The following is a 26,221-nucleotide window of genomic DNA, read 5'->3' as shown; positions in this document are numbered from 1 at the left end:
TTCCAGATTTATAATCTGTTGTATTTTTTTTCACTTCCATCCATACGAGTATACTGTACAACATTACAACGAATGCAACAACCATCAACCAGAAGACGAATGTATATATGTTAAACATAATCATCAATCTTGAAATTTTGCTTAAAATAAACTCTCTTTTATTTAAAGTACTTATAGTTATAACATTGATAACATTTCAGTCCTTTCCTTGATTGAATACACATATGTACATATATAGATGTAACATAAACACATAAGGTTACAATAACCCCAAACCATAAATAGATTAATAAATAATAAATAATAATGTACATGCATCGATTAATGATGTATAAGCGACTATCAAAAATAGTACATGCGTGGTGTGTATTTGTAGTAACGCACTTCAGTCTTCACTTATTTTATTAATTTCATGGTTATTATCAACGATTGTCAGTATCGTCGGAAATAATAAATATGATGTGGACAACGTGTAATTTTTCTTCCTGTTTTCCTTTAAATTTTCAATTCGTGAATATTATTGATACTGTCAGTCCCCTTAGACCGATGAGTAGATAACAGTACACTTCTAATTAAGTAACACTCGCTTACCAGCCCCTTTTCCACCCCATCCCTACCGGCACCCCACCCCACCCCCCCCCCACACACACACATACACGTCTGTCTGCAATAACATCTAAGAAAATTGATACAATTTCATGATCAGTTTTGAGAGTACACCCCAACCATTCATTACCCGTTACTGTACAATAACTTTACAGTAAGTTTTATATGGAGAACGGAAAAACTGTCTTACGAGTAACTTATTTACGCATGCTTTAACATTTTAGTACATTCAGAAACATTCAAGAAGTGGGACGAAAAAATAAATAAAAATAGGTGCAAACTTGTGAGAGAACAAACACAGAGATGGAACGTTGATATATGACAGGAGGAATGTTGGACAAGTAATAAACTGTTAATATTTTTGTAGTAATATATACACATCAATTTGTAAGTACGAACATTTTTATGACTTCGAATGACCATTTACGAGAATATATATGCATAATATATACATTACAAAGAAAATGCTGTGATATTAATTGCGAAATTGTTATTTTTACAATCATCTTTGGGGCTATATTACTCCCTTGGTTAAGTTGGGACTCTTTGTGCGAAATTTGCACCATAATAAGTTCATTTTAATTGTTGTAAGTTTTTAAAAGAAACATCACAGTTGTGTTTTTATTTTACGGAAAGGTCCAGTACTTTTCGTCTGTTTCCTGAAGTGGGTGATACTTATATAGGCCTTTAATAGTCTACATGTTTCCTGAAGTGGGTGATACTTATATAGGCCTTTAATAGGATAATAACTGTGCAGTGTAAACTGTAAACTATAGCATTATCTACTGATGCGAAGGACTTTAACAATATTAACAAATATTAGCTCTATGGTTGTACTTGTTAAAGATTTTTTATTAACCTTCGGTACTAGCAAAGCACAAAAACCAAAACCAAAAATGTTATATTTGTGATCTATCATAGAGACTATCAAGCGTATATTAAAACTGTAAAATATGATATTTTAATAGTGACAAGAAGGACTTGGCAAAATAGCAGTCATACCTATTAGACATATATCTAGAAGCCGTTTTGTCACTAAACACTGAATAGAAAGTAGCACTGAGGAGAAAAAGGGTCGTGGCCATGGAGTCGTTGAAGCCGATTACCTGTAGGGGTATATGGGGGGGGGGGGGTTCTTTCCCGTGGAAAACCTTTAAACGTGAAATGAAGTAGGTTTGTACACGCAAGTTGTACTAATAAATACTATTAATTTTTGGTGTGTGCTTGAAAAGGAGGAGAGGGGTAAGAGGGCGAGGGTGGGGAGAGTTCACTTCCAAATTTATCAAATACATAGCGTCTTCGATGTGACATGTAAAAGATATAACTGTGTCTGATTTCAGTTTTAAGGAATTGTACATTTATTTACGGTGCTCAGCTGCTTGAATACTTTTTCGCTGCTAAGGAAATTAATTGTTATCTTGCTCTTTAAATAAAACACAAAACAAGGTTAATTTTTAGTCCTTTTACCCCTCCACGAGTCAATTCTCTCTTTTTGTTGAGCGCACGTATAACAGCATTCTTCTTCGTAACCCGGGATACGGCAATACCTCTCGTAAAATTTAGCCTTGCAGATCGCACCTCCGCGTGGTGTACATTCCCCTGAAATTAATGAATCAGAACAAATTAATAAGGTAAAAGCCGACGAAATTACCACTAGTGTGGCGTAATCTCTGAAGATCTTTAGAGGGAACGCCCCCTCCCCCGGGATAATTTAACTATACTGTACTTTCATGTCACACTTCGAAGCACCCGTACCGACAGTATAGGAGCAGTATAAAGTTAGGAACTGTTCATACTGTCAGTACGAGTGCTTTTGAAGCATGATATGATAGGACAGTATAGAGTGGTGTTAGCATTAGAATCAGAGATAGGCAATGAACTAACTGTTCATACAGTCAGTACGAGTGCTTTTGAAGCATGATATGATAGGACAGTATAGACTGGTGTTAGCATTAGAATCAGAGAAAGGTTAGGAACTGTTCATAGTGTCAGTAGGAGTGCTTTGAAGCATGATATTAGAGGACAGTATAGAGTGCTATTAGCATTAGGAATTTGTCCCAAACCGGCTGAGTACATTGACCTATGTATGAAATGTATTAATCAAAATAATCTATAGATAAACATAACTACGATGAATTGTAAACATAATCAAAAAAGAGGACTAAAAGTATAGTTTCATGAGTTATTTTTGAGACGAGTACACATGTACAGAGATGAAAAGAATCACGGGAGACACACGCACGGGTCATTTTTCCCCTTCTATTTTATGTTTCTTTCATGAAGTACCGTGCTATATATCATCAATAACTTACCGGTGTCAGGACAATCTTCTTGTTGACAGGATTTTGACTTTGCTGGTTTTGAACCCCAACAACGGAACTGTAAATCTGACCTACGTGGAATATCGCAGGACACCTCCCTGGTCATGGTGCCTTCACCGCACGTTACACTACACTATAGAGGAAAATAAAGATAAGGAATAAAACATGTTATTAAAACCCGCGGATTGCCAATCAGCATGATGATTTTTTTTTTTTTTTTTTTGGGGGGGGGGGGGGGGCTCTGCACAAAGTGAAAAACTGATGCTATATAGAAAGATGGTTTAGAGCATTAAAGCTATATCAAGAAATTAACTACATAAAACCACCCTATAGTTGTCAAACATGTTAGTAAATATGTTACTTATCAAACAAAACATTAACATTCACACTAGGATATACCACACTTTTCAATCTATACAGATGAACATAGCATAGTCAACTATTAAGGTTTTGATAACTGGTATATCAAACTGGATACCAGTATTCAACCTTTCTATTTGAAAGTAGGAATAAAAAAAAGGTTATATCCCAAACCTTTCCGTCACTTAACCTCAATCCCTTTGCACACATGCCTTCATCTGCTCTGCAATGGCAAAATCTCCCCCTCCCCCTCCGCCCCCCCCCCCCACTCCCCTAAGCGAGAACTCTATGCCTTTGAAAATGTGCAACATCGCCAATGTTAATTTCTGACAAAATGTAATGCCCTCGAAATCCCCACACCTATCTCCCCCAACCCCCCCCCCCCCACCCGCCCGCCTTACCCGTTCCACATTGACTTTGACGGTAACCCCGTCATGGCTTACCTCCGACCACGAATCAGTCACCCAATCTGCCACGCAATCTCTTGTTGGACATTCTGTTTTCTTGGCTGGTTTCAAATCTGGATGACAGAGGGATTTTTCGACCGGATCGCGAATCTCTTCTAAACGGCCACTTTTGTCATAAACCACCTCTCGACAAGTCAGTTCTCTTGTTTTCACACCGACCGCTCCACATGTCACAGAGCAAGGACTCCATTCACTCGAGTGCCATTCGTATCTATATAACAGAGAGAAAAAAGGGAGAAAAGCTTCAAAATATGGAGGAGAATCAATAACGATTTTGTATATATGGGTGCCTTTCAATCATAAGGTTCCGAGTTCGAGTCACTCCAAGATTAATGTATGTCGTCCAGTTACAGAGTTGTTGAAAATTGACAGTGCATAATCATCGACGTTAAATATGAATCTAAGAGACTGACTTCGGTCAGCTTTCGGCCTTGATAAGCCAATGATGGCTTCTTCGCGAGTTCCTGCTTGTAGGAGGATCTAAAATACATAGTATAGTGGTATGTCCCCACTGCTCTTTCATATTTTACTTTTATGTAGCTGCCTTTCATCACACTTGCCCTTTTGCTCTGTCTAAGTTTACTCATGTTCCTTTGCAAATGGCACAACTTGTAAGTTTTCCCTCCATCTCTCTGTTGGAAATTATGCCCTTTTGGTCTGTTTGCGTTTCACTATTGCCTCTGAAGGACTGTCCTTCTATGGGCTCGGTAACGTTAGCCATTGTTACCCTTCTTATAAGCCGAATATATGTATAGAGTTATTTGTTGTTTTCGCTTTCGTCAGGTTTTCATGAGGATTGTCTTTTTCTACAAAAGATATCGTTATTCATGCGGACGTGTTTGATTAGTCATAGCTATGAAAAACTGGTATGAAGTATAACATCAACCGATATGGTTATGTTAATCACTGACAAACAAACTTTGTTAACAGAAATCCCCCTATTTATATGCGTTCCTGCATTTATACCATACAAAAACAAAAAGCAGTATTTATGCAAATTTCTTTACAATTCAATACAAATTTTTTCTCTACTTATACGATAAAATCTTCAGCAATTTAATTAACAATTTTAAAATCATTTTAGCATTTAAATTGCGTTTCTGTATAATAAATTTAATATCGAGCATATTCATCGAAAGCAAACGAAGTGTTTACTTACATTGTGTCAACCGCTTCAAAGTTTCTTCTAACTTGGCATTCACCCTGAATGCAGAACTATTAAAACAAACAAAAAACAAACAAAAACAGTAAAATATATTTAATCATAACCGGTCAAAACTTGAGTGTTATAGTATAAACCTAATATATATATATAGAGAGAGAGAGAGAGTACTGTAATGTCAATTGAAATAGTATGTTGTATAAGTTGACATTAATAATAGCATTTATGTAGTAGAAACATTAATATGGAATTAGATATGGATGTTATGAAAGCACACCAGTTTGAGATGATGTTTTAAGCTTGAAGGTAAATTTATCTATGTTTTTTTATATCCAAATGGATCATCGCCTTCATTATGATTTTCGTCGTATTTAGTTGTTGTAAATATATGTTTTTAAAAACCCGTACATTTGGATTTTGTAGCCGTTTGGCACATTCAATTATGTTTCGAATTATGTTAACTGAATGACAATAATTGTTAAATCGTTTTGATATTAAATCAAAGAGGATAAGATATGAAACTCCTTTTAAAAAGGCTTTACATTGCATTTTTAGGCCTATTTAGTAATTTACATTATCGTTCTTTTATCATGTTTTTTAGGGGGGGGGGGGCTATTTGTTGTTCGAATCATATTCCCCAAGTTGAAGGGTATTTCGATTTTTTTTGCCAATCTTATCATAATGTTATTTACCTGTCTGTTCCCGCATGGGGTTCCTTCAAGAGCCCGTGACGTTCTGCTAAGAGCCGTACATTGATCACCGTTGGGTTCAGTAACACAATACAGGATAGCACAAAGGTCACGATTCGCTTCCTGTTATAAAAGCAAAAATATGAAAGAGATAACTTAGTAAAACTATATTAAAATGTGCGAGAGTCGAGTCACTAAATTGTCAATAGTAAAGTAGTCATGTGACACGCGAACGTGTTTTTGAAGTCTTTATACCCAAACAGATAATTATGGAGACTGGAGTACGAACAATTGTTGAAAAATACCACACAAGTACCTTAATATTTGTGTGATGCGGACGGGGTCGTTATACAACTCTACAGTAAGGGAAGGAGGGGGGATGGATAGAGTGTGGCTTCCACCACGTTTATGAAGGGGTGAAGTTATATGATAACTGGTGAAATAATTGTGATAATAATGGCCATTTTGCCAATCAGAAATATTGCGAAACAGTTTGTTTGGTTTTTAAATGATTTTTTAATATAAATTTGATCAATAATCTGCCATGAAATTGTTTTTCTAATTTATTGTCTACATTTTTTAGGACGGGTGGCGCTAATGTGAAAAGAGGGAGGAGATGATTATGTATGTCATTTCAATTGTTTTTACGTACTTGACAAGCCGTAGCCTGTGGTCCAAAGATAAAGCGACATTGCTCGTCGAAACTTGATGAGAGGCCGGGGTAAGTAGTCTCACTATTAACGTTTCCAGGTGTGTCGGTCAGACAGCCGAGGTCACCGTTCCTGTGAAATAGATAAATAAAATAATTCGAAGTCAAATTTATGCAAAATGAATATGAGAATTAAACTGTTGAATTAACTGAGGACTAAAATCAACTTAAAATTACCTACCGTACATTAAGGTAAATTACCCTTCAAAAAAAATTGAAAAAAAAGGAGTAAAGAAAAAGTTAATATTCATGAAATAAACCTACCTCATCTTTTTAAAGAGTTGGCCTCTGCTGCAAGGTGACCAGTAGAAGTTGTGGAAATTTGACGTCACATAGGCCGCCATGACAGCTGACGAATCAGCGTCGTTCCTGCAGGACTTGTCATCGTTATCATGGTGAACTCCCATTCTTTGGAAAAAGAGAATAACTCAATCAATTAATCAACAGTACCGAAGTATTTTTTTTTATAGAAAACTAAAGGGAAAAGAAATGTTTACCACATGTTTTCATTGCTATGTCATAGCATATTATAAAAAAAAATTGCGAAAAAATTTATCCGAAGAATAAAAGAATATTTTACAATACGTTTGTCTGTTTTGTATTGAAAAGAAGCAGAGAATAAATGAAGGAAAAATTTATCCGAAGTAACTGGAGGAAACTCTATCTATCTACACGATATTTATAACTTCTAATTATTCGTAGTACATTTTTCTCCGTCTCGACCGTATATCACAGTAATAATGCATATCAGACTGGTGGGGGAGGGGGGGGGGGCGGACCGCGTAGTAGCCCAGTCGTACACTGGAATTGACGGTCTATTTATTAATTTGATATTAATTTTGAGGACTGGCGTAGTATTTATAGTTTGATAAAGAAGTTTTGTAAGAGACGGTTTATACTTACAGGTGAGCGGCCTCGTGAGCTACGACAAAAGCACTCTTCAACCCTTCACGATCCAAAACCAACGAAGCGCTCAGGCTTTGTCTGCAAACCTCTCCGACATTAGCATATCCTTATTAGAGAAATTAAAAGATAAGGACAAATTGTAAAGAAGATGGAATAGTTGTTATGATACATGAGACCGAATCTCGAGTATACAAATATGCTAACTTGCAACCTATAGTTTTGGTATCTACATACTTGTATGAAGTATGAAGTGTCTATAGACATGTATAAAGTAAACATGTATATGGAGTGAAAACAGTTCAGCCTGTAACCACATGAAAAAGGATCCAAAGTAATGCAATATCAAATAATCGCAATGAACCATATCTCATATAACTTGAACGGAACTTTTTGATGCATTATAGATCATATAAACAAAATAGCTTGTTGTCAGTCCAGACGACATTTCGGTGCTTCATTTATCTTGATCGAGAAAAAAAGAAGAATGTTTTAATGCTCTTTTAATTACTCTAGGTCACATGATTTGTCATCTCACTTGATGACTAATTCCCTGTCAGCGTAAAGGGAAGTACAGTTCCCTGTCAGTATCGGCGTCGATAGCCTGGTCGGAGACCGGCGACAATTATATCACCAGGTAGTCTATATTTGATGTCTTTTCCCCCTTGAAGTTCATTATGAATATGAGAATGCGTTGTTTTTTATCCCAAATTTGCCTGGGAGCCCTAATTGAAACCGCGCCTCGGGGATGTATCCCCTTGACCTCCCCTCCCTCCCTCTTCGACCGTCAGGCGTTCTCCTTGTCTTCATTTAGCCAACAGATCATTTTGACAGAGAGAGAGAGAGAGCACATGACATGAAGATGTCGAATGGCAGGGTCAACCCTGGGGAGGGGGATGGCAAATATGTTATGTTGACCAACAGAGTGGCCGAGGTATTTGAGAAAGTTTTGGAAAATGGTTGTTCCCCACCCCCACCCCCACCCCCACCCCACCCTCGTGATTTACATTGTTTCCATTGTACCAATTACAAAGCACTCACCACTAGCACCAAAACTAATTTTGGTGAGAAATATAGACATATCAAAGTGTTTCGAATTATCAACAGGCCGATTCTGTGAAGCTGCCCATTCATTCGCGTTCCTTAGACTCTGTGTAATTCTGGTCGAGCCATCAAGTATGATACTGTTCGACTGCAAAAGAAAAGAAGACAATTATTGAACATTTCAGCAAAAAAATTGATTTCTATAGTTACAACTTAAACAATTTCTATCGTTTTAGCGAGACATAAAAATAAAGAAAGGTTTCCATGGAAACTTCTTACAATCGTACACTTTAGCATATATTTGAATAGGACGACTCGTGACAATTAAATTGAGAATAGAACAAATTTATGTCTTAGAATTGTCTTCTTTTGTAAAAACCATGAAAGGGTCCAAAATTGAATCAACTTGAGACATGAATTTATTAGATTATATTTAAGTGAATATCATATTTAACACAGAATAACGAACTTTTATTGAAAAGTATGAAAGTGATACCGTGAAAACAAAGGCTGACCGAATGATTTCAATTAAAATGTGGCAAGAGCCCTTTTGTTGAAAATCGAAACTGTTTTGTAATTAAACAGAGTCCTTTTTGTCTAAAAAAAATCAATTTGAATTTGTGATAGGGAATACACAGAGGAATAATTTTGTCGGAAACGTTTTAGGTTTTATTTGGTTTGCCTCCTTCAATCAACTTCACACGTCTAATTGACCCTCCCCCCCCCGTGCCCTCTGCCCGATTTATTAGATGTCTAAAGCATAACATTTTTTGCAAAGTTTTGTAGGTTTTATGTAAACTAGTACACCCAGACAAGGGTCAAAGAATTAATCTAAAATTCCGATATTTTGCTATTTAGAAACTCGCACCTATACATACAACGACGATACAATAACACAGTAATGAACATTTGTGACAATTTACCAAAGTATCGCAATATTTTAAAAGACAAAGGACCAGCGGATAACCTCGTAAATCTCGCTGGGCTCGTTAAAGCTGACTCCCATGTCGAGGGTCTATCTTGGGGGGGGGGGGCGTTCCACCCTTCCCTCATCTACTCGTCCCGACCCACCCTGACCCCTTTCCCTCAATATAGGGGTTAAATGTGGAGGTGTAATTGTGCATTCTGAGTCATATTTGGGCTTTAAATTAGTTCTATAAATAAGATCAACACGCAAGGTTGTGCTAGTCACTATTACTAGTTGTTTTGTTTGGTTGAAAATGCGAGAGGAGGAGGAGGGGCGGGGGGGGGGGTGGGCGGAACCTCATACCCACTGATTTCGCGTCTGAACTTACCAGCGTCTCAGTGAGAAGAGCTATCTTAACAATCACAAATTGGATATTCAGACCAAGAGTATGATGAGCGTAGATCTTGTTAACCTGGTGAAGAAGAAAACAATTTATGTTTTAACATAGAATCAGAGATTTAAACGTTAAAGTGACAACTTCAACCTCATTCATTTTAAATCAGCACACACGAATCTCTGGTAGAACAAATTGTCACAATTTTTTGGAGGTTCTTAAAATTGAAGCCTAACGTTCCTTTTCAACCATTAAGGCTGCAGCCTATACAAAAACATGTCACTACATCTTCAAAAGAAACCCATTTGGCTAATCAGTTCATTGATCTCTTGACTGACGAACTGATCGACCGACAGACCGACCGACTAACTAACTGACAAACTCCAATTGTTTCATGTGCAATCCACTTTAATATAAGGTGACCATATTTGCCTGACTGGAATCAGGGACATTTATTGCGTGACAGATATTGGGGAGGGGTTTAAGGGGAGGGGGTGTCCCCCTCCCCTTTGGAAAATTTTCAAGTGCCTAGATGTAAAATGGTGATACTTAGAAGCACGTTTTATATCAATTTTATTTTCAAAAATGTAGCTTTTTTTTAGATTAATTTTAATTACTTTACTAGGCTAGATCGATCTGCATATTCCACTTTACACTGGCCCATCTGAACTATTGGTTAGCTCCGTTCTGCGACTGCACACTTGACTAAATTTTTTTTTTTTACAATTATTTTACTAATAATGTGGGATATTTTCGAAATTTCTGAACATTTTGACGAATCGGGGACATTTTCGGGGACAGCACACTGTAATCGGGGACTGTCCCCGAAAATCGGACGTCTGGTCACCTTACTTTAATACTTACAATGTTCATTAAAGTTGCCATATAGAGTTCGACAGAGTCACCATGGAAATCTTGCACACTTTTGTCAGCCACTAACATCGTTTGAACGTAGTGCATTCTGTCGGTTGCTATTCTCCTTGGGGCTCTCCTGGCACGTGACGTGACGTCATCATCTGAGCTGCTCGTATCACCATCAGATGTGAGGTCAATAGGTCTCAGTACTGGAAAAAGTAAACAAGGACGGAGAAGAAAAGTGCATCAGAATTACAAATAACCGTTAACAAGAAATACAAATTGTAAAGATGAAAGTCTTACCAATCACACAGACAGACGAGGAGTGAACGGGGGGGGGGGGGGGCGGTAAGGTGGGGTGGTGATCTGAGAAGGACACACACAACGGAGGAGGTAGTGATCAGAGGGGGGCAAACAAAGTGAAGTGTGACGATTGGAGGTGGACACACAAATTGAAGGGAGGGCTAGTGATCGGAGGAGGAGGGTGTCAATGAAATCAAACTTTATTATTTCTATTTATTCATGTTTTTCCTCATTTTGTAGTATTTCATTTTCAACAGAATATTCTCATTTAAAATACTTTTTAGGTAACACTAACTTCATTCTGTTTGTCAGCGCGGATTCAGTGCAGTGTATAGGTGTACACCCCAGCCCCAACACCTTCTGTTTCAACCTCACACCAAAATTAAATCGCATTTCTAAGTCTAATTGGGGGGGGAGGAGATGTTCCAAAACAGCCCTACATAGGGAGTCGGCTTGAACGACCCCAGGGAGCCCCCTCCCTATGCCCTCCCCTGTACAACATATGGATTTACGCGCCTATTCAGCGCAATATTGCATGAGTTCGACACATTTCGTAATCATGCTGAGTGCACTCAATGTTTGTATTACGCGCCTTGGTTACTACACAACCCCGTATTCACAATCGAGAAATATTACATTGCTTTCTATTGCATAACCATGTCATAAAATAAGCCTTCGTGACGGATGTTAATCTTGGTCTACTAGCCAAACATTTGATCCGAGCAATGGCGTCAATTGTTGAGATAACCAAACCTTTGTTTCTTCGAAACGTACTTGGAACGACATTAAACAGGCGGCCATTGTATGGACTTGTTTTCGCTATATATACTGCGTGACACATAACACAGTGAATATCACCATGGCAATACCAATCAATGTCTGTTTCACAGTGAGTAATTCACATATCATATGCCACATATTATTGTAATGGGGGGGAAATTGGTTGAATAGTTTCCGATCTGCAAACAAAAACGTCTTATTATTTCTCTTCAATTTATCTGATAGATAGGTTTTTTATTGTTATCATTATTAATGCTATACGTTTAATATACTCACAATCAATTGCATCTTCGTGGCCCTCGTGGTCAGTGGTGCGGTAAATTATGTGGTTACCGTGGAAACTAGTATTTGTGATTGAAGCCGGCTGGTCCACGTCTACGGGCTCAATCATATATTCATAGTCACCCACGCTGATGACTCCGCTCTGTGAAGGAAATAAATTTAAAACTTTGTTACATGGACTATATTTCACTTTGGAAACGAGAACTGCATATATTTATTGATATGGAACGCCAATTCCGACATAATTACCTTGACTCGTAGAACTCATTATATAGCCTATATCCATATCTCAGGCCACTTATACTGATATCATAAATATCAGTATAGTTGGGGGTTAAGAAATCTTCAAATAATGTTCGAGCGAGTTTTTTGCTAAAGAAATGTAAAAAAATGGAGAAAACATACTTTAATCTACGCATCCCACATACGTCGTATATTTATTCCGAGAGGTTCAGTTGGAGGAAAGAGGAGGGCATGCAAACGATAGGCCTACGAAACAAATTCTCTCTGATAGTTTTGAACGTAATAGCCCACTTTGAAAGTGACTGCTAAAAGACTAGCCATTATATATCATAGCAACGAGCATGTAAGAAGGTGATATTGTCCGTCTGCGAAATGTCAATCATACAGTTTAATTTTTCGAACCATTAGATGCTCAATCAGGTGTGGCATTGTATTCGTCTATATGATATATTTTGTTTGTATTTCTTGTTTTACGATTCAGTAATAAAGAAAGGACGGGAGATCACTTTCAAAAGATCAAGGTTCTAACGTTCCTTGTTTCTTCCGAATGATTGAACAATTCGACGAATTTCTTACAAACATCCCTCAATTAAAAGTGTTAGATGCTACAATCTCCATTTTGTAACCTGTTTTACGTCAATAATTAAGGTCGGTTGTAGTACTTAAGGTCAAAAGTCAATGTTGTAGATCACTGGCCCATAACGCTAATATATTGTACGCATCGTTTCTCTTAGTACGTACTTTTCGACTATTGATTGCTTTAGTGGATCTGCAGAGAGATGATGTCTCATTGCTTTAGTGATTGCTTTAGTGGATCTGCAGAGAGATGATGTCTCACGAGATAAAGAGTTTAAAGGTACTATTTTAAGACAGTGTCTAGTGAAGCGGTTGAATGCCGCCAACATTGGCAAGGATTTACCATGAAGCCTCCCATGTCTTAAACTTTGCGTGATCGCTCTCTGCGGACTTAATTTGACATGTTGAATGATCGAGACGACGAATTCCGTTATCTCTTTCGTGAGATCTTGTTGGTAAGTTACATAACTCTGAAGTGACTTTACAGAACGGATATATGTCATGAATATTCATGATAATAATTTGATCCCTCACTACGATTGGTTGATGTGACTTACGCGATCATTTTGTCAAACAAAAAACAACGGGTTTATATTCAATTTCATACCGTCCAATAGAACCGTAGTCAACTTGAACGAGTACGTCCTATGTACAAAACTTCTCTACAAATGCACTGCATGAATATGCATATGCAGAAGATGAAAATGAGGAACCGGAAACGTAGATAAAAGAGCGCGTTGTCAGTTTTCATACGACAGACATGCGCAGTGAAAATAGAGGAAGCTTTTACGTCGGTATGCTGTAGCCTGCATTACACGTGAACGTGAGGCATATATATATATATATATATATATATATATATACATACTATAGCACAGGATCTGAGCAAGTCTTTATACAATTTCAGAGTAACAATAACTTTCTTTATTATTGTTACTTTATTACGGGAAGAATAGAAGAATGAGTCAGGCTTTTGCCTTAAAAAAGATAATAATTAAAAGGCTAGAAAATGAATTGAAAACCGCATTCACTCGCCGCGCTTTCCGTCTAGGCGCCGAATCAATAACTTCTTTGATGTCAGAGCACACATCCGAATGTTTGTATTGTTCTATTGATGACAAAAGATCACAGTTTTTAAAGTTTATTAGCTGCATGGGTAACCGTAACATACCAGCTAACGTAGCTGGGACTCAACTTGCAAACTGTGCAACCAGTTTATGTGCTACAAACGACATGTGATCATATATATATATTTATGTATCAAAATAGCCAATACACACCCATCAATAAACTATATAGTGTTTTTTCCATAGCTATACCTAAGACACGCTCACGATGAGGATGGAAGGAGGATTGGGGAGAAGGGTAATGGCATGGTTATTTGATCCATTTTCTGTAACTTTTCCCTCTTGGTTCTCCCAAACTTATATCCGTTTGCAGTAGAAAGAGTAATCAACGACTTCTTATACTATATATACCGCAGCATTCGACTTGAGAAGGGGAAAGATCAGGACCACTTTCTCCCCCCCCCCCTCCTCTCCTTGCCTATGTTTGTTTTGGAAGCAGCGTAAATGATGGAAGGAAAGGTGTCTCACTTCTCCCAACTCACCCTTGCAGATAAATTGACGCCCGTGCTCCTATACTAAGAAAGCTGAAGATAAATCGCTGAATACATATCCTATATACTGAGATGGGAACTGTAATGTTCAACAAATCAGGCGGACGGATGCTGAAGTTTGATTGGCCAATGCAGAACCCATGTAACGAAGTGTTTCACTAGTTTCGAATTATAAGACCACACCATGGTACCTATTTGCCAAACTGGAGAGGAAAAGATAGAAGAGAAACCAAATCAAGAAGAAGAAACACTCACCAGGCCTTCGCAAGTGCTAATTGCTACTGTCGTATCCGGCAAGTTGCCCACGTGACCTTGGAAGAAACAGCTCGTATCTGGCGATTCGACTATGGATTCGCCATCATCTGTAAATTTTTCGACGACAAAGTTTGGTGAGAATAAATCCGTTACTCTATCCAAATTCAACAGCAAGTCTTCTCCGTCGACAGATTCAACGACGAAATGGTAGGAGGAGGACATATCGACTTCATCGACGCCGTCGGCGTTGCGACGACGACGATGTACGCTGACGTCACTTTTCGTCGAAATGTCATAGGTCAAGAATTCTCCATCTGCCGTGGATCGATACGGCCGTATCAGCCGATAGTTGGAGAGTTTTGAAACGAGGTTTTCTGCAACAACAAAAAAGAAGAAAACAAACGAAATTTAAATGAGTGGTCGTTAAGTCACATACAGTCATTGCTAATTGATAATGCTGATGAAGTACTTACATGACGTGCTAACGCTTGAACTTTTCTGGTGCTCATTAAAGTAATTTACAAGCGATGCTTATGCTTGAATGTGGTGCTTATGAGGTGCCTTCCCTTTCAATGTTGTGCTTATATGAAGAACTTACATGAGGTTGCGTATATACGATTGAATATGGTGCTTGTTTATAAGGTGAGTAGGCGGGGTGAGTGTGTGCATTTGAAATGTGGCGCATAAGGGTAGCTTACATGACGTGATAACCGTTGAATATGTTGCGTATGAAGTGCTTACATTACGTGTGAATAACATGCATATGACGTGCTTACGCGTGAATGTTCATGGAGCTAATTAGGAGGTGCCGCTGTTTACCAATCCATATATTCCATTAAAATTAATTAGAATGTTGCAAAGTTTGCTTCTTATGACTAGAGGCAAAACTGTTCTTAAACTTAGTCGGAGACATATCCACCAAATATTTGTTGAAATATTCTGCCCAAGTATTTAGACTTTAAAATTTAGGCAAAATCATGTCAAATCATGTACTTACCATGTTTGGATGAAAGACTGCCACAAGCTATCTGTTGATGCAAAAACAAAAATAGGTCAGAAAGATCACATTTTAAATATTTGGAATGTGACACTTATTAACTCTCGATATGAGAAAATCTTGCTCGCAAACAGCACAACCCACGTTGTATTCTTCCTGTTCTTTGTGCTTTAATTTGTTCTATGTGAATAAAATATATAGGACTGGTGATTTAAGCATTGTAATTGTGCACTTCACCGGGTCATAATCCCACCATCCTAACCCCCACCCCACCCCATCCTCGTCTCCTCCAAGAAGGTATATATCAAAAACTTAAAAAACGAAAGTTCCAATCTGCCATAATTACGAGCACCTTTTTTTTTATTTGATGTTGAGAAATTTCAGAGTGAACTTTGATGTGAAAACAATGTTGAATAATAACCTTTACTAGTCCAGCTTCACTCGAAAACATGAAGCAAATTCGAAAATATTTTACTCTTCAAATTTCCCCTCATTTTGTTCTCTCTCTTTTTGTTCTCTTCTATTTTTTGGCGTTTAATTGATTCTAATATTAAGCAGTGTCTGAGAGACGAAATACTGAGAAAAATTAAGTTGATTAAAATTGAGGAACTATAGATCAAGTAATTATTGACATTCAGTTAGTTCAGTTATGAAGAGCGTTGAAGTTCTAATAATACATTCGCACTGCACACACATGTGTGTGCTTTACATTCAGACGGAGGATCCATTGTGTTTTCTATTGTTCAAATCCATGGACCGTAACCTTAACAAAACCATTAACAATAGAATTCTTCTGAGGACATGGTGATTCTTTTCAAATGACTTCTGAGGACTTGGTATTCCTTTCAGTTTAAGTCTTCAGTAAGTATGCAAAACAAGTGCACACACACACACAGAGTGTTATGAGAATTATGAATATAGAAAGTTAACAACCCGTTTATTTTGCGACCAGGTATATCAAATGTCGTCCTGGTTGTTTATCAAACTATGGAATTCGTTTATTGTTTTTTACAAAACGCACAAAGAGTCATCCGGAAATTGTGTTTCAGAACGAGTTTTGCTTCATAATTAAGGACCAAGTTGATGCCTTCCAAACGTTTCAATATACTAGTGTCGACTTATGACACGTATGGTTAATGGGATATGATTAGTGTGTGTAGTAAGGCTAACTCAAATACACTTTGTGTGGTGTTGTAACTGTTCGTAAATCTGCGAGAGCAATTGAAAAATTAACATAATTGGATATGCTTCTTTCTAAGTTATCGATGTAGTATAACCATCTAGAATTGTCGATCTATATAAACCTTTCTTCCATTACCGATATTTCTTGTGACACACATATGTAATGTTTTTATTTTATTTTCTTAAGTTTTTATAGTTGTAAAGTTCCACCATTTTGTGTGGCAAGTTTCCCTTCCATGCACTTCGTGGCTCATTGAACGGAATGTGTATGGGATACTACTAGCTTGTACCCAATTCAAGGCAAAATGCATTAATAAATAAATAGTTGAGAAACAGATCGCATGCACTGTGCTGTAAAAGCAAGTAACCTATCGAGTATCAATATTTATCATGGCTATTCATGTTTCTTGTGCCATTCTTTCTGCCGTCCCCGTCCCCTCCCCCCTCCCCTCCCCCTCCCCCTCCCCATCAGGCGTTTTGCAAAATGGGGCAAGGGTTGAAAGAAAAAATAGAGAAGTTAAGTTTTACGAGGGGAGAGGAGAAAACTGAGGGAAATTCAAGTTGAACCTTTAGTATACATCCACTTCCAGGCCTTCCTTTATGAACATTTGTGTCCTTTCGCGTTCCACGTATTGTGTTAGTGTATGGCGCCGCGTGTGCTTATATAACTTCCTTATATATAAGAAAAGTGTGTATATGTTTAATTTATTGAGTAATTCAGAACTTAGAATGAATCATGCCGTAAAAATGCATGAGTGGGAATATTTCTGGTCGAGATAAAAATTGTTTTTATTTATATGGCCCTTAGTTACACAGGTTCCCGACCTACGCAGAATCTTGTGCTATAGGTAAACAAGAAAGCATACTTTATAGGTTTTGCCAGTGTGTTTTAATTCGTGATTAACAGCTTATTAAGGTCAATGTAAACAAATCCATAAATAATATTCCTCAAAGGATAATGATTTTGTCATATCAAATGAGATTAGTCATTTTGATATGTTGAAATATGTGGTGGTGGGCTGGTGGGTAGATAGCACCCCCATTATTTGGAGTAGGGGCCAATGTACATAGATACAAAGTTCTCCCTTCCGAGTGGAAAACCCTTGCATTTATTGACATTGCCCATGGCAACATAGATACAAAGGTTAACCACCTCTGTTTATGATCTTATATAGGTATAAGGCTATTAAACATTGAATTACGGTCCTATACAAATTTCACAAGTAATACTATATTTAGCCGTGTGTAAATTTGTAGTTATCTCCGTTATTTATATGACAATTTTGTTATAATGACACCGCTGCACATGTTTCATGAACAGTAATACTGCCACCAATTACCACTAATACCTCGTTAGTGCACTGACATGCCAATGAAAGCCAGAATTTCATCGCATATAACTGTAGCCTACACTGCTAACTTGAAGAATAAGTTATGTGTCTGTGTACGCGGCCTGGTTCAAGAGATTTGAGCGCCCGAAAGAATAGCAATGGACAAATCTAGGCATTACCTAACTCACGTGAAAGCTTCTTTCGTTTATCCATATAGGCTTACACAACTTATTTCCTTCCTATTTTTATGTTGGTCTCTTCTTCATGACCTTTTCCAATATTTCGTCACGGGATTTTAATCATATCATGCTGGGTTATCTGTCTGGGTTATCTCTCTCTCTCTCCCACCCCCCCCCCCCTCCATTTTTACTTGCTTCTACTCGTTTTTCTTTCGTTTTCTAGTTTCCCACTGTGTTATTCGTCATTGATCTATACATGAGCCCACACATCAATGTAATATTTGTTTAATTTTAATACAGTTGGTCCTCGGGTGGAATAATCTCCAGTATCCCATGGCAATACAGATACAAGGGAAGACAATTCGTCATTGAGTATATATACAATTGGTAACAGGTCGTGTGATCACGTTCAATGGTCTTTAAAAGTCCACACAATTACCTCACCTGTCACGGCTGAAATAACTATGGAAGAAGGATCAAATATCACCAGCAGTGGTAATGCTTCACTTAATCAGTCGGGATTTTTGTGTACTGTCCCAGTTTTTTTTCCATACAAAATATGGGCTAAATGACGTCATAATTATGAGTCACACTTTCTTTTTTTTTAAGTAGACGCAAAACCCAGCCGTCATCGGTACCGTATATGACATAATGAAAAGAGTTTTCCCATATGCTGGTAAGATAATCTCATTCCGAATGGCGCATGTCATGGTTTTGGACGTTCTTTCCTATACAAGCTATGGGGGGGGGGGGGGGTGCTTATAGGCCTAACGAAAATAAACTGAACAGCATATATAGTACCACACTGTTATATGTCAAATACAACTGCAGCTTTTTCTTTAATTTCCCACATTTTTGCAAAGTCTTTCACTGAAATATAAAATATAAAATTTGTGCCTGTTTTGGTGATGTCATTAACCCCCTCACCTCCCCTCCTCCCCACCCCCCCCCCCCTCTGTAAACATCCTTAACGTGCATCTTGAAGTTAAGTCAAACTTGACCTTGTAATCACTTCTGTGTAGGTTGTTAGTATGAAGATGCTAGTATACAGACACATATGGTGTTTCAGAACCTATCCCCACAGGGTGTAGTACCAAGTTGACCTGAAAACAGCGGTGTTGCTTCTATAGTAATCTACGAAATTACAACTTGAAGGCTAATTGTGACACCAGGGTCAAAAAATTTACGACACTAGTAAAATTAAATTAAATAAAACAGAAAACTACGACTGGTCACGAGAACCTTAATTATTCATCTTAGCTACTATTTTTGACAGCCTAAGATTCTGCGCATTGATGTGTGTGTGTGAAGACAAATCTAAATATTCTTTCGGTACAAAAAAACTAGCAAAGGCAGGACAAACGTTAACCCTATACACAGAAAGGCATGAGTGTATGCCTTATTTGTAAACTGTTTAAAAGAAGAAAGAAAAGTGAACCCCCCCTTCCTTCCCTTCCCCTAACCTTCCATCCCCACCATGATAATGTTTTTCTTGTTTGTAGGAGAGTTCCATAACTGATGTATCTGTAAAAAGGTAGCCTAATTTGCATATCAGAATTTGTATATAGTGCTGAGGTCGCTGTTGTCATTAACTATTGTCTTTAACTGCTGTAGCTATTTTTAAACGGATCACTTCCTATAGCGTTGGTACAATCCAAGTTACTTCAGACTCTGTTGATAACAATATCGTTATAATGTATGACTTGTATGTAATAACGTAATTAATGTATTTATAGCTTTGGTAATGAAACCAGTCATGCGTTTTAGTGCTCTTTATAATACATCCTGTATGTTTCGGTAATGATCAGCCAGATCAAACAGTTATAAATAAAAAGCATTTTCCTATTGTGTCGTAAGTTTAATACAACGAGTGTATACTATTTAATATCGTTGATAAGAAAATCAATACAGTGTTTTTAATATATTCATTAATTTTGGTAAGTTAAAAGTATACAGGGTATATATATATATATATATATATATATATATATATATATATATATATATATATATATATATATATATATATATATATATATATATATATATATTATTGGACTTCTTCTTGTACAAACTTTGCAAGATGGTTCAATGCAAACTCGAGCTCAGTTTCTTTGTGGAATATTCTGGGAGGCTACACTCTTAAACATCCGGATCAAATTTGATTCATTCCGGATCAAATTTGATCCGGTTTCCGGATCCCAGGGGCACCGACCCCGTCCGGATCAAAATGATCCGGATTTCCGGATCAAAGAACAATGACCCCATTCCGGATCAAATTTGATCCGGCTTCCGGATCCCAGGGGCACCGACCCCGCCCGGATCAAAATGATCCGGATTTCCGGATCAAAACAACAATGACCCCATTCCGGATAAATTTGATCCGGTTTCCGTTTCAAGGGTTCTTACGTTCTGGATATGTTATGAATAAGAAACAACATACAAATCTGAAAATAACTTGGCCATGTCTTTATTCTTTTTAACAACTTCGTTAACAAACAACGTCAATTATTTCTACTTATAGAAAGAGGTTGATTTGGGTTACAATACTGATGAACAAAAGCGGAAATGGAAAAGTGGATGGAATGCGAGAGTTTTATCAAGGCAGCAAAAGTGTAAACTATTTTTAGTAATATCCCTGTTATATATGTAACTCGTGACTTGTTGTGGCAATTTATGTGTAACTTTTTGCTTTCAAAATCTTTACATCCTAACTAGAAGCATATGTCTTATGCTTTAAAATCTCCACTAAAGATATCCTACAATAGGTTCAAATGTTAGAATATGCTTAAAAGAGATCATCTCCTACTAACTTTAACCTTTGAAATCTACATATTGCAGGATAATGAAAAAATCTGAAAAATGCTACTCCACCAGCCACTCAACGAATGGTCTTACATTATTTACCAAATAATGATACTTTGATATATTTTGGTTTGCTACAAATAACTTAGTACTATAGAATGACACCACTTTGATATTGTACATCTTAACAATAGGTAAGACTTTAAATTGCATGCACAAAATCTTTGTTCCATACAGCAGAAAAGATAGAGATGTGATTTGTCATGGGAATAAGAAAATGTTTGTAAAAATAATTTCCTTACTATGTTTACCTCTGCAAAATTTTATTAATATTAATTGCATCGAATGTTCTATGTATTAAAATAAATTAAAATACTTCGAAAACTTAAGTATTTTACTGAACCACCAACATGTTTGGAAATGAACAAGTGCTTGAATTATGACGTATGAATGCTTGATGATGTTTCTCTTGTTACTTTGAGTGGCATAAGCAGATTTGAGTTGGGGGAGATAGTGGGGGCAGGTTAAGTACCAATGCATCACTCACTGTTTATACTAGAAATAACACCATCCCTCTATTCATCTTTAAAATCTGAACAGCTCACACATAACAATGAGGAATTTTTGCAATTAAATTATGCAACCGGCTCACCCGAACTATTCCAGTGCAATTTGACCTGTCAAGTGTCAATATTGAAAATGGGTGGACAAACTGAACTCAAACTATGATAAATTTGTTATCTAAGATAATGTGATATCCATTAATACCATGACGGGTAAACAAAAGGTGATGATTGCTCAGTCTTCTGGTTCAAAAAGTTCTCAAAAAGTCCCAGGTGTTGTATCATTCTATTTCTCATGTATAATTGAGTTCAAGCATTTTAAAACATATGTCAACTGTCTGCAGAAGTCATTGGCAAGGTAGCCCCCTTTTTTCAACTCTACTTAACACCTGCTCTGGTTGCTCTCTTGGTCCTCATGCCAAAACGAAAGGCTGTGGCTGTTGAACTTTTTCAAGGACAGATGGTATGTTTGCACAATCTATTGAAAAGATAAATGAGACATTACACATTTTTGTTTTCAAATTGCAACATTCTGACATACAAGGATACAACCATACATTGCCACAATTTTGAAATTTTGCAACCAGCTCCTCCTCATCATCATCACCATCATCACCAACACCACCATCATCACCAACACTACCATCATCATCATCATCATCATCATCACCACCACCATCTTCACTATCATCATCACCACCACCATCACCAACACCATGCATCATTATCATTGTGATTCTCAATCATTTCATAACCGTTAGGTCATTCTCTTTGAGAAACATATATGATTTTAAGAATGTGAGGCAACCTTTGTTAACTTAAAGTACTAAATATAGAAGAGTCATAAAAGAAAGAGAAAAAGCAGATTTGCATGATTTTGAAGCTCAGTAAAATTGCAATCAACCTAACAGGTACCCAAGGAAAGGCTAGAAAAGGACTAGCAAAACACTCATACCATACTCTTATGGCCCAATTAATGTTGATATATAATGTGTAGCCTACAACGTGGCATTATTCACTCTTCTTAAGTCTTACAGCAAGTAAGCTTTTGGCACTTTAGTTCGGGTTCCTGTTCGTCAAGAATAGCACATGTATTGAGTAAAACTCTTACCATGCCATCTGTTGTGTATTTTCTGAGAGAATATCTCCCACAGAACTCTTCTTATTGTTTCTGATATTAAAGGCTCTGTGATACTCCAGTCTTCAGACACATTACCATCGCTGAAATAACACACTCCTCTGCATCATCTGTGAAGAACAATCATTGATATTGTTTTAAGCAACAAAAGTCAATAGATGCAAAAACTACATGAATGAATGAATGAATGGATGGATGGATGTATGGATGAAAGAATAAATAAATAAATAAATAAATAAATAAATAAATAAATAAATAAATAAATAATTTTTAATTTACCTGATGTCAATTCCAAATCTGTTGTGTCAACCAGCTTTGAAGGTTTATGAGGGTCGCGAACAGACTTCTTTGTCTTAATTTTGGTCCTTTTTCCTCACATATTGCAGTCGGTTTTCCGGGTAGCCTGTTGCTTTATGGCGACCTGTGCCAGCACAAAACTAGACTTCCTGAAATTTAGCAAAGACAACATATGATAGCAAAATGTTACTTCTCTAAAAATTCATTGTAGTAATACCTCCATGAAACTTCATTTCTGCAATTTTTATTTTTTTTATCTGCAGACCTCATGCAATTAAGAGCCTATTTGTATCACAAGCTTTCTGTACAGCACCCACTTTTGCACACAGTATGGTATATGAACACAATATGAAAAGACCTGTATTTGGCCAATTTTCCCTTGCCTTAATTTGTATTTTAAAACATATTGCCATAAATGAAGTTTACATAACGATTCAATATGGATCTCAGATCCTTATGATCTATTTCCATGAACAGTATAATGAATTCAAAGAAGTTTCTGCATACCATTTAGTGTGTTATTTTGCCCCATTTTTGCCATTACTAGGCAAGACCATAAGCAACTTTATGCTAAGGTGCATCGGTATAAGCATTAACAAAAAGCGGCATACCTGCTCGGTATAACCGGGTATACCTGAAATATTCGCAGAACCGCTACTTCAAGCGTCGACTGTACTATTACACAATACCATGAGCCTATGGACACTAGCCTACAAATGTATTTGTATTATGTATTGTATTAAATGTATATGTATTAATGACGACTTTACCATCTCTGTTTTTTTCTTTTGCAGAAACTTATTTAAATATTGATTAAAAAAAAGTACGAAAAATCAGTGTTGTTTTCATTTCAACGCATAAGTACAGTTCAGTACACTCCACTACTGGGCCCAGTCCAACCACAACACTACAGTAGCATATAGGCCTATGCCTTATTTGTAAATGATCACCTTATATAGAACATATAAGGGAAAGACTGATTCCCACTGTGGGCAAGTCTTACATTACCTAAATCTAAATTACCAGGAACCCTTATTAGACCTTGCCTGCCTTACTTATGTCATTTAATTCATTTGGTTATCGAAAAATTACAATCCACTTTGTGGTGAAGTAGCAACTGAACATTAGAACCCACCATACAGTAATACTGTTTGCCCTGTAGCACCATAGAGGCTTCACAATAGTACTGCATACTGTTGTGTGTAGGCATGTACAGTACTGTAGTATACTGTACAGTACATTCTGAAGCGTTTATAGTTTTCACACCACACGCTACACACTATAGTGTACACTGTATAACGCTAGGCCAGACTAAACCCGTGACGGATTGAGCATAGCTTCTTCAAAGCACTAACTTTATTGCGTATGATTAACACAACAAACGAAATGGAAAGTGCCTAATAACTCACCTTTGAAATTCTTGACGTACTTCTCCGATCCCCATTGAAGTAATTTTGCTTCTGCGAGATCCATAAGAGCATTTCGTGAGTGCAAAGTTTCGAAAAGATGGCGTATGTGTTCGAATAGCGTTCGTTCGAGAGCTGCAGCACGATCAAAGCTTTTGTCACATGATGTACATCAGCCAATAGCATCAAGCGCTACGTTCTGATCAGGAACGGTACAGTGATAGGATACCATGCCTAATGAAATTGAATCGGGAATGGTTGAATTTTATCCGGGAATGGATTAAACTTATCCCGAAAAGGATGAAACTATTTTTATCAGGAATCCGGGTAACAAAAGTGACCCGGAAAAATTAAGAGTGTATAGTGTAGTTTATATCAGCACAGACTTAATTGTAGTCAAGTGGGAGAATATTATATGAGTAAACGAAAACGGGTACATTTACCCTTGCTAAGAGGACTAGAACAAGTTAATGAGGCCTAAAGCATTATCGAGGAGGCCTGTCTAGACGAGTACATACATACCATTTAGTGCACTACAAAGATAGAAGTTATACTTTCTGTACAACGCCAGAGTACTCTTAGTACGATTACAAATCTAACTAGAATGCATACGTTCGAGTACAGGCAGACTATTCTAGAATATACGAGTAGGCCCTACCAGTGCGGACTCATGTCTGCAAATAATTAACTTTATTTTAACGATGGATTATACTTGAATTTATCAGTGCATTGTTGTACACGTTAAAGATTGGAAACCTTTTATATTACCACCACAAATGCCCCCCCCCCCCCCTCCCGCACTGGCGCATCCTATTTTCAGTATGTTAAAGCTCCTGAAGGTATTTGAAAATGTTGACCCGACCGGAAACTTGAACATATCAGTGTTCCCGGTTTTTTACATAGACAGACATCACTGTGAGCTATATATACATATATGTATCTATTAAAGTATATTACTGTTGTTCATATAAGTTGTAACAGGTATATATACACGCACTAACCAGTCACACACTTACTATATAATTACTGTTAGTCTGAACGGGTACAATGTTTATAAACTCACTTACCTGCGAATAAAACAAGACAGAGAAGATTATACTATACAGCAGCGACTCCATCTTCTTCCCGTAAACGCTGACAGAGTACTCCTCGTCACAATAAAATTGGATCAAGAATATAAGTCGAGAATCTGCCGCTTGTCGGTTATGAAAAATAAAAGTCTGAACCACTATTAATAACTATACATACACTTCGGACCGTCTGTTCGCTCTCCGACCAGGTGAGTCCAGTTCCCCAGTAATAAATCTATACTGAACAATCTGTTAATAACTCCGCCGGTTTGATTATAAACACAAAATCACAACAAGTATCCCTCTCTGCAAATTGTTAAAATATTATTCTGATTGTTGATATGAAATGAAAACTACATATACAAATTGTTTATATACTCTGGATCGTTCACACTACAGACAGTTACAACCTAAATCAATCTTTGGGTTCAAAGTTTTCTTTAGAGCCTATAAAACTGTTTAAATGGAACGAAAACGGTTTAGTTCGCACCGTTGACTGTTTTCGTGTGCTTTTGTAATACAGTTGTGAACCAATCTAGCCAACCGATTTGCCTTTTATAACCTAGCCTCAGTCTACCCTGTTGATTAAACAGGTATCAGACGCGCATGCGTGAAAATCCACCCATGCATTTATATGGTGAGGATCAACGTCGTACAGCGTGTGAATGCGAAATTCGACCTCAGAGTTTCAGTGGTAACCAGGTTCCACTTCACCGGATTACGGATGCGCGATAGGTTTGCTTGGTTAATGTTCCAGAAAATATGCATCCTTAACTGAC

General features: G+C 37.2%; 1 protein-coding gene and 1 long non-coding RNA gene across 3 annotated transcripts; both read right to left on the bottom strand.

Moving 5' to 3' along the window:
* LOC139968888 (A disintegrin and metalloproteinase with thrombospondin motifs 2-like) lies at positions 1-25,986 on the bottom strand. Of its 2 annotated transcripts, XR_011793562.1 has the most exons (16): positions 25,440-25,986; positions 15,472-15,502; positions 14,475-14,848; positions 11,777-11,924; positions 10,427-10,626; positions 9,557-9,640; positions 8,259-8,409; positions 7,218-7,326; positions 6,579-6,722; positions 6,258-6,387; positions 5,609-5,728; positions 4,914-4,969; positions 3,731-3,965; positions 2,919-3,060; positions 1,306-2,205; positions 1-1,258 (listed from the first exon to the last, which is right to left on the bottom strand). XR_011793562.1 is itself a non-coding variant. In XM_071973498.1 (15 exons), exons 1-15 carry the CDS (start codon positions 25,488-25,490, stop codon positions 2,054-2,056), a joined length of 2,127 nt encoding a protein of 708 aa, XP_071829599.1. In that variant the 5' UTR covers positions 25,491-25,986; the 3' UTR covers positions 1-2,053. The 2 variants fall into 2 exon arrangements, 1 of the variants encoding a protein (XP_071829599.1); XM_071973498.1 differs by having other exon boundaries at positions 1-2,205.
* LOC139968897 (uncharacterized) lies at positions 20,618-24,610 on the bottom strand. The gene is made up of 4 exons (XR_011793571.1): positions 24,376-24,610; positions 22,949-23,115; positions 22,643-22,779; positions 20,618-22,009 (listed from the first exon to the last, which is right to left on the bottom strand). It is a non-coding gene; the product is annotated as an uncharacterized lncRNA (long non-coding RNA).
* Positions 25,987-26,221: the final 235 nt, after the last annotated feature.

Source organism: Apostichopus japonicus, chromosome 6 (genome assembly GCF_037975245.1).
Source record: "Apostichopus japonicus isolate 1M-3 chromosome 6, ASM3797524v1, whole genome shotgun sequence".
Lineage (NCBI taxonomy): Eukaryota > Metazoa > Echinodermata > Holothuroidea > Aspidochirotida > Stichopodidae > Apostichopus > Apostichopus japonicus.
The sequence above is the reverse complement of the archived record's forward strand: the minus strand, read 5'-3'. Positions and strand labels throughout refer to the sequence as shown.

What these genes read in the sequence shown, in the direction of transcription:
- LOC139968888 (XM_071973498.1), bottom strand. Translation starts at nt 25,490, where the DNA reads ATGGAGTCGCTGCTGTATAGTATAATCTTCTCTGTCTTGTTTTATTCG. An exon ending in TGGCAACTTTAATGAACATT is followed by an intron (nt 9,641 to 10,426) that starts GTAAGTATTAAA and finishes CTTCTTCACCAG; the next exon opens with GTTAACAAGATCTACGCTCA. An exon ending in AATTAGTTTTGGTGCTAGTG is followed by an intron (nt 7,327 to 8,258) that starts GTGAGTGCTTTG and finishes TTCTCTAATAAG; the next exon opens with GATATGCTAATGTCGGAGAG.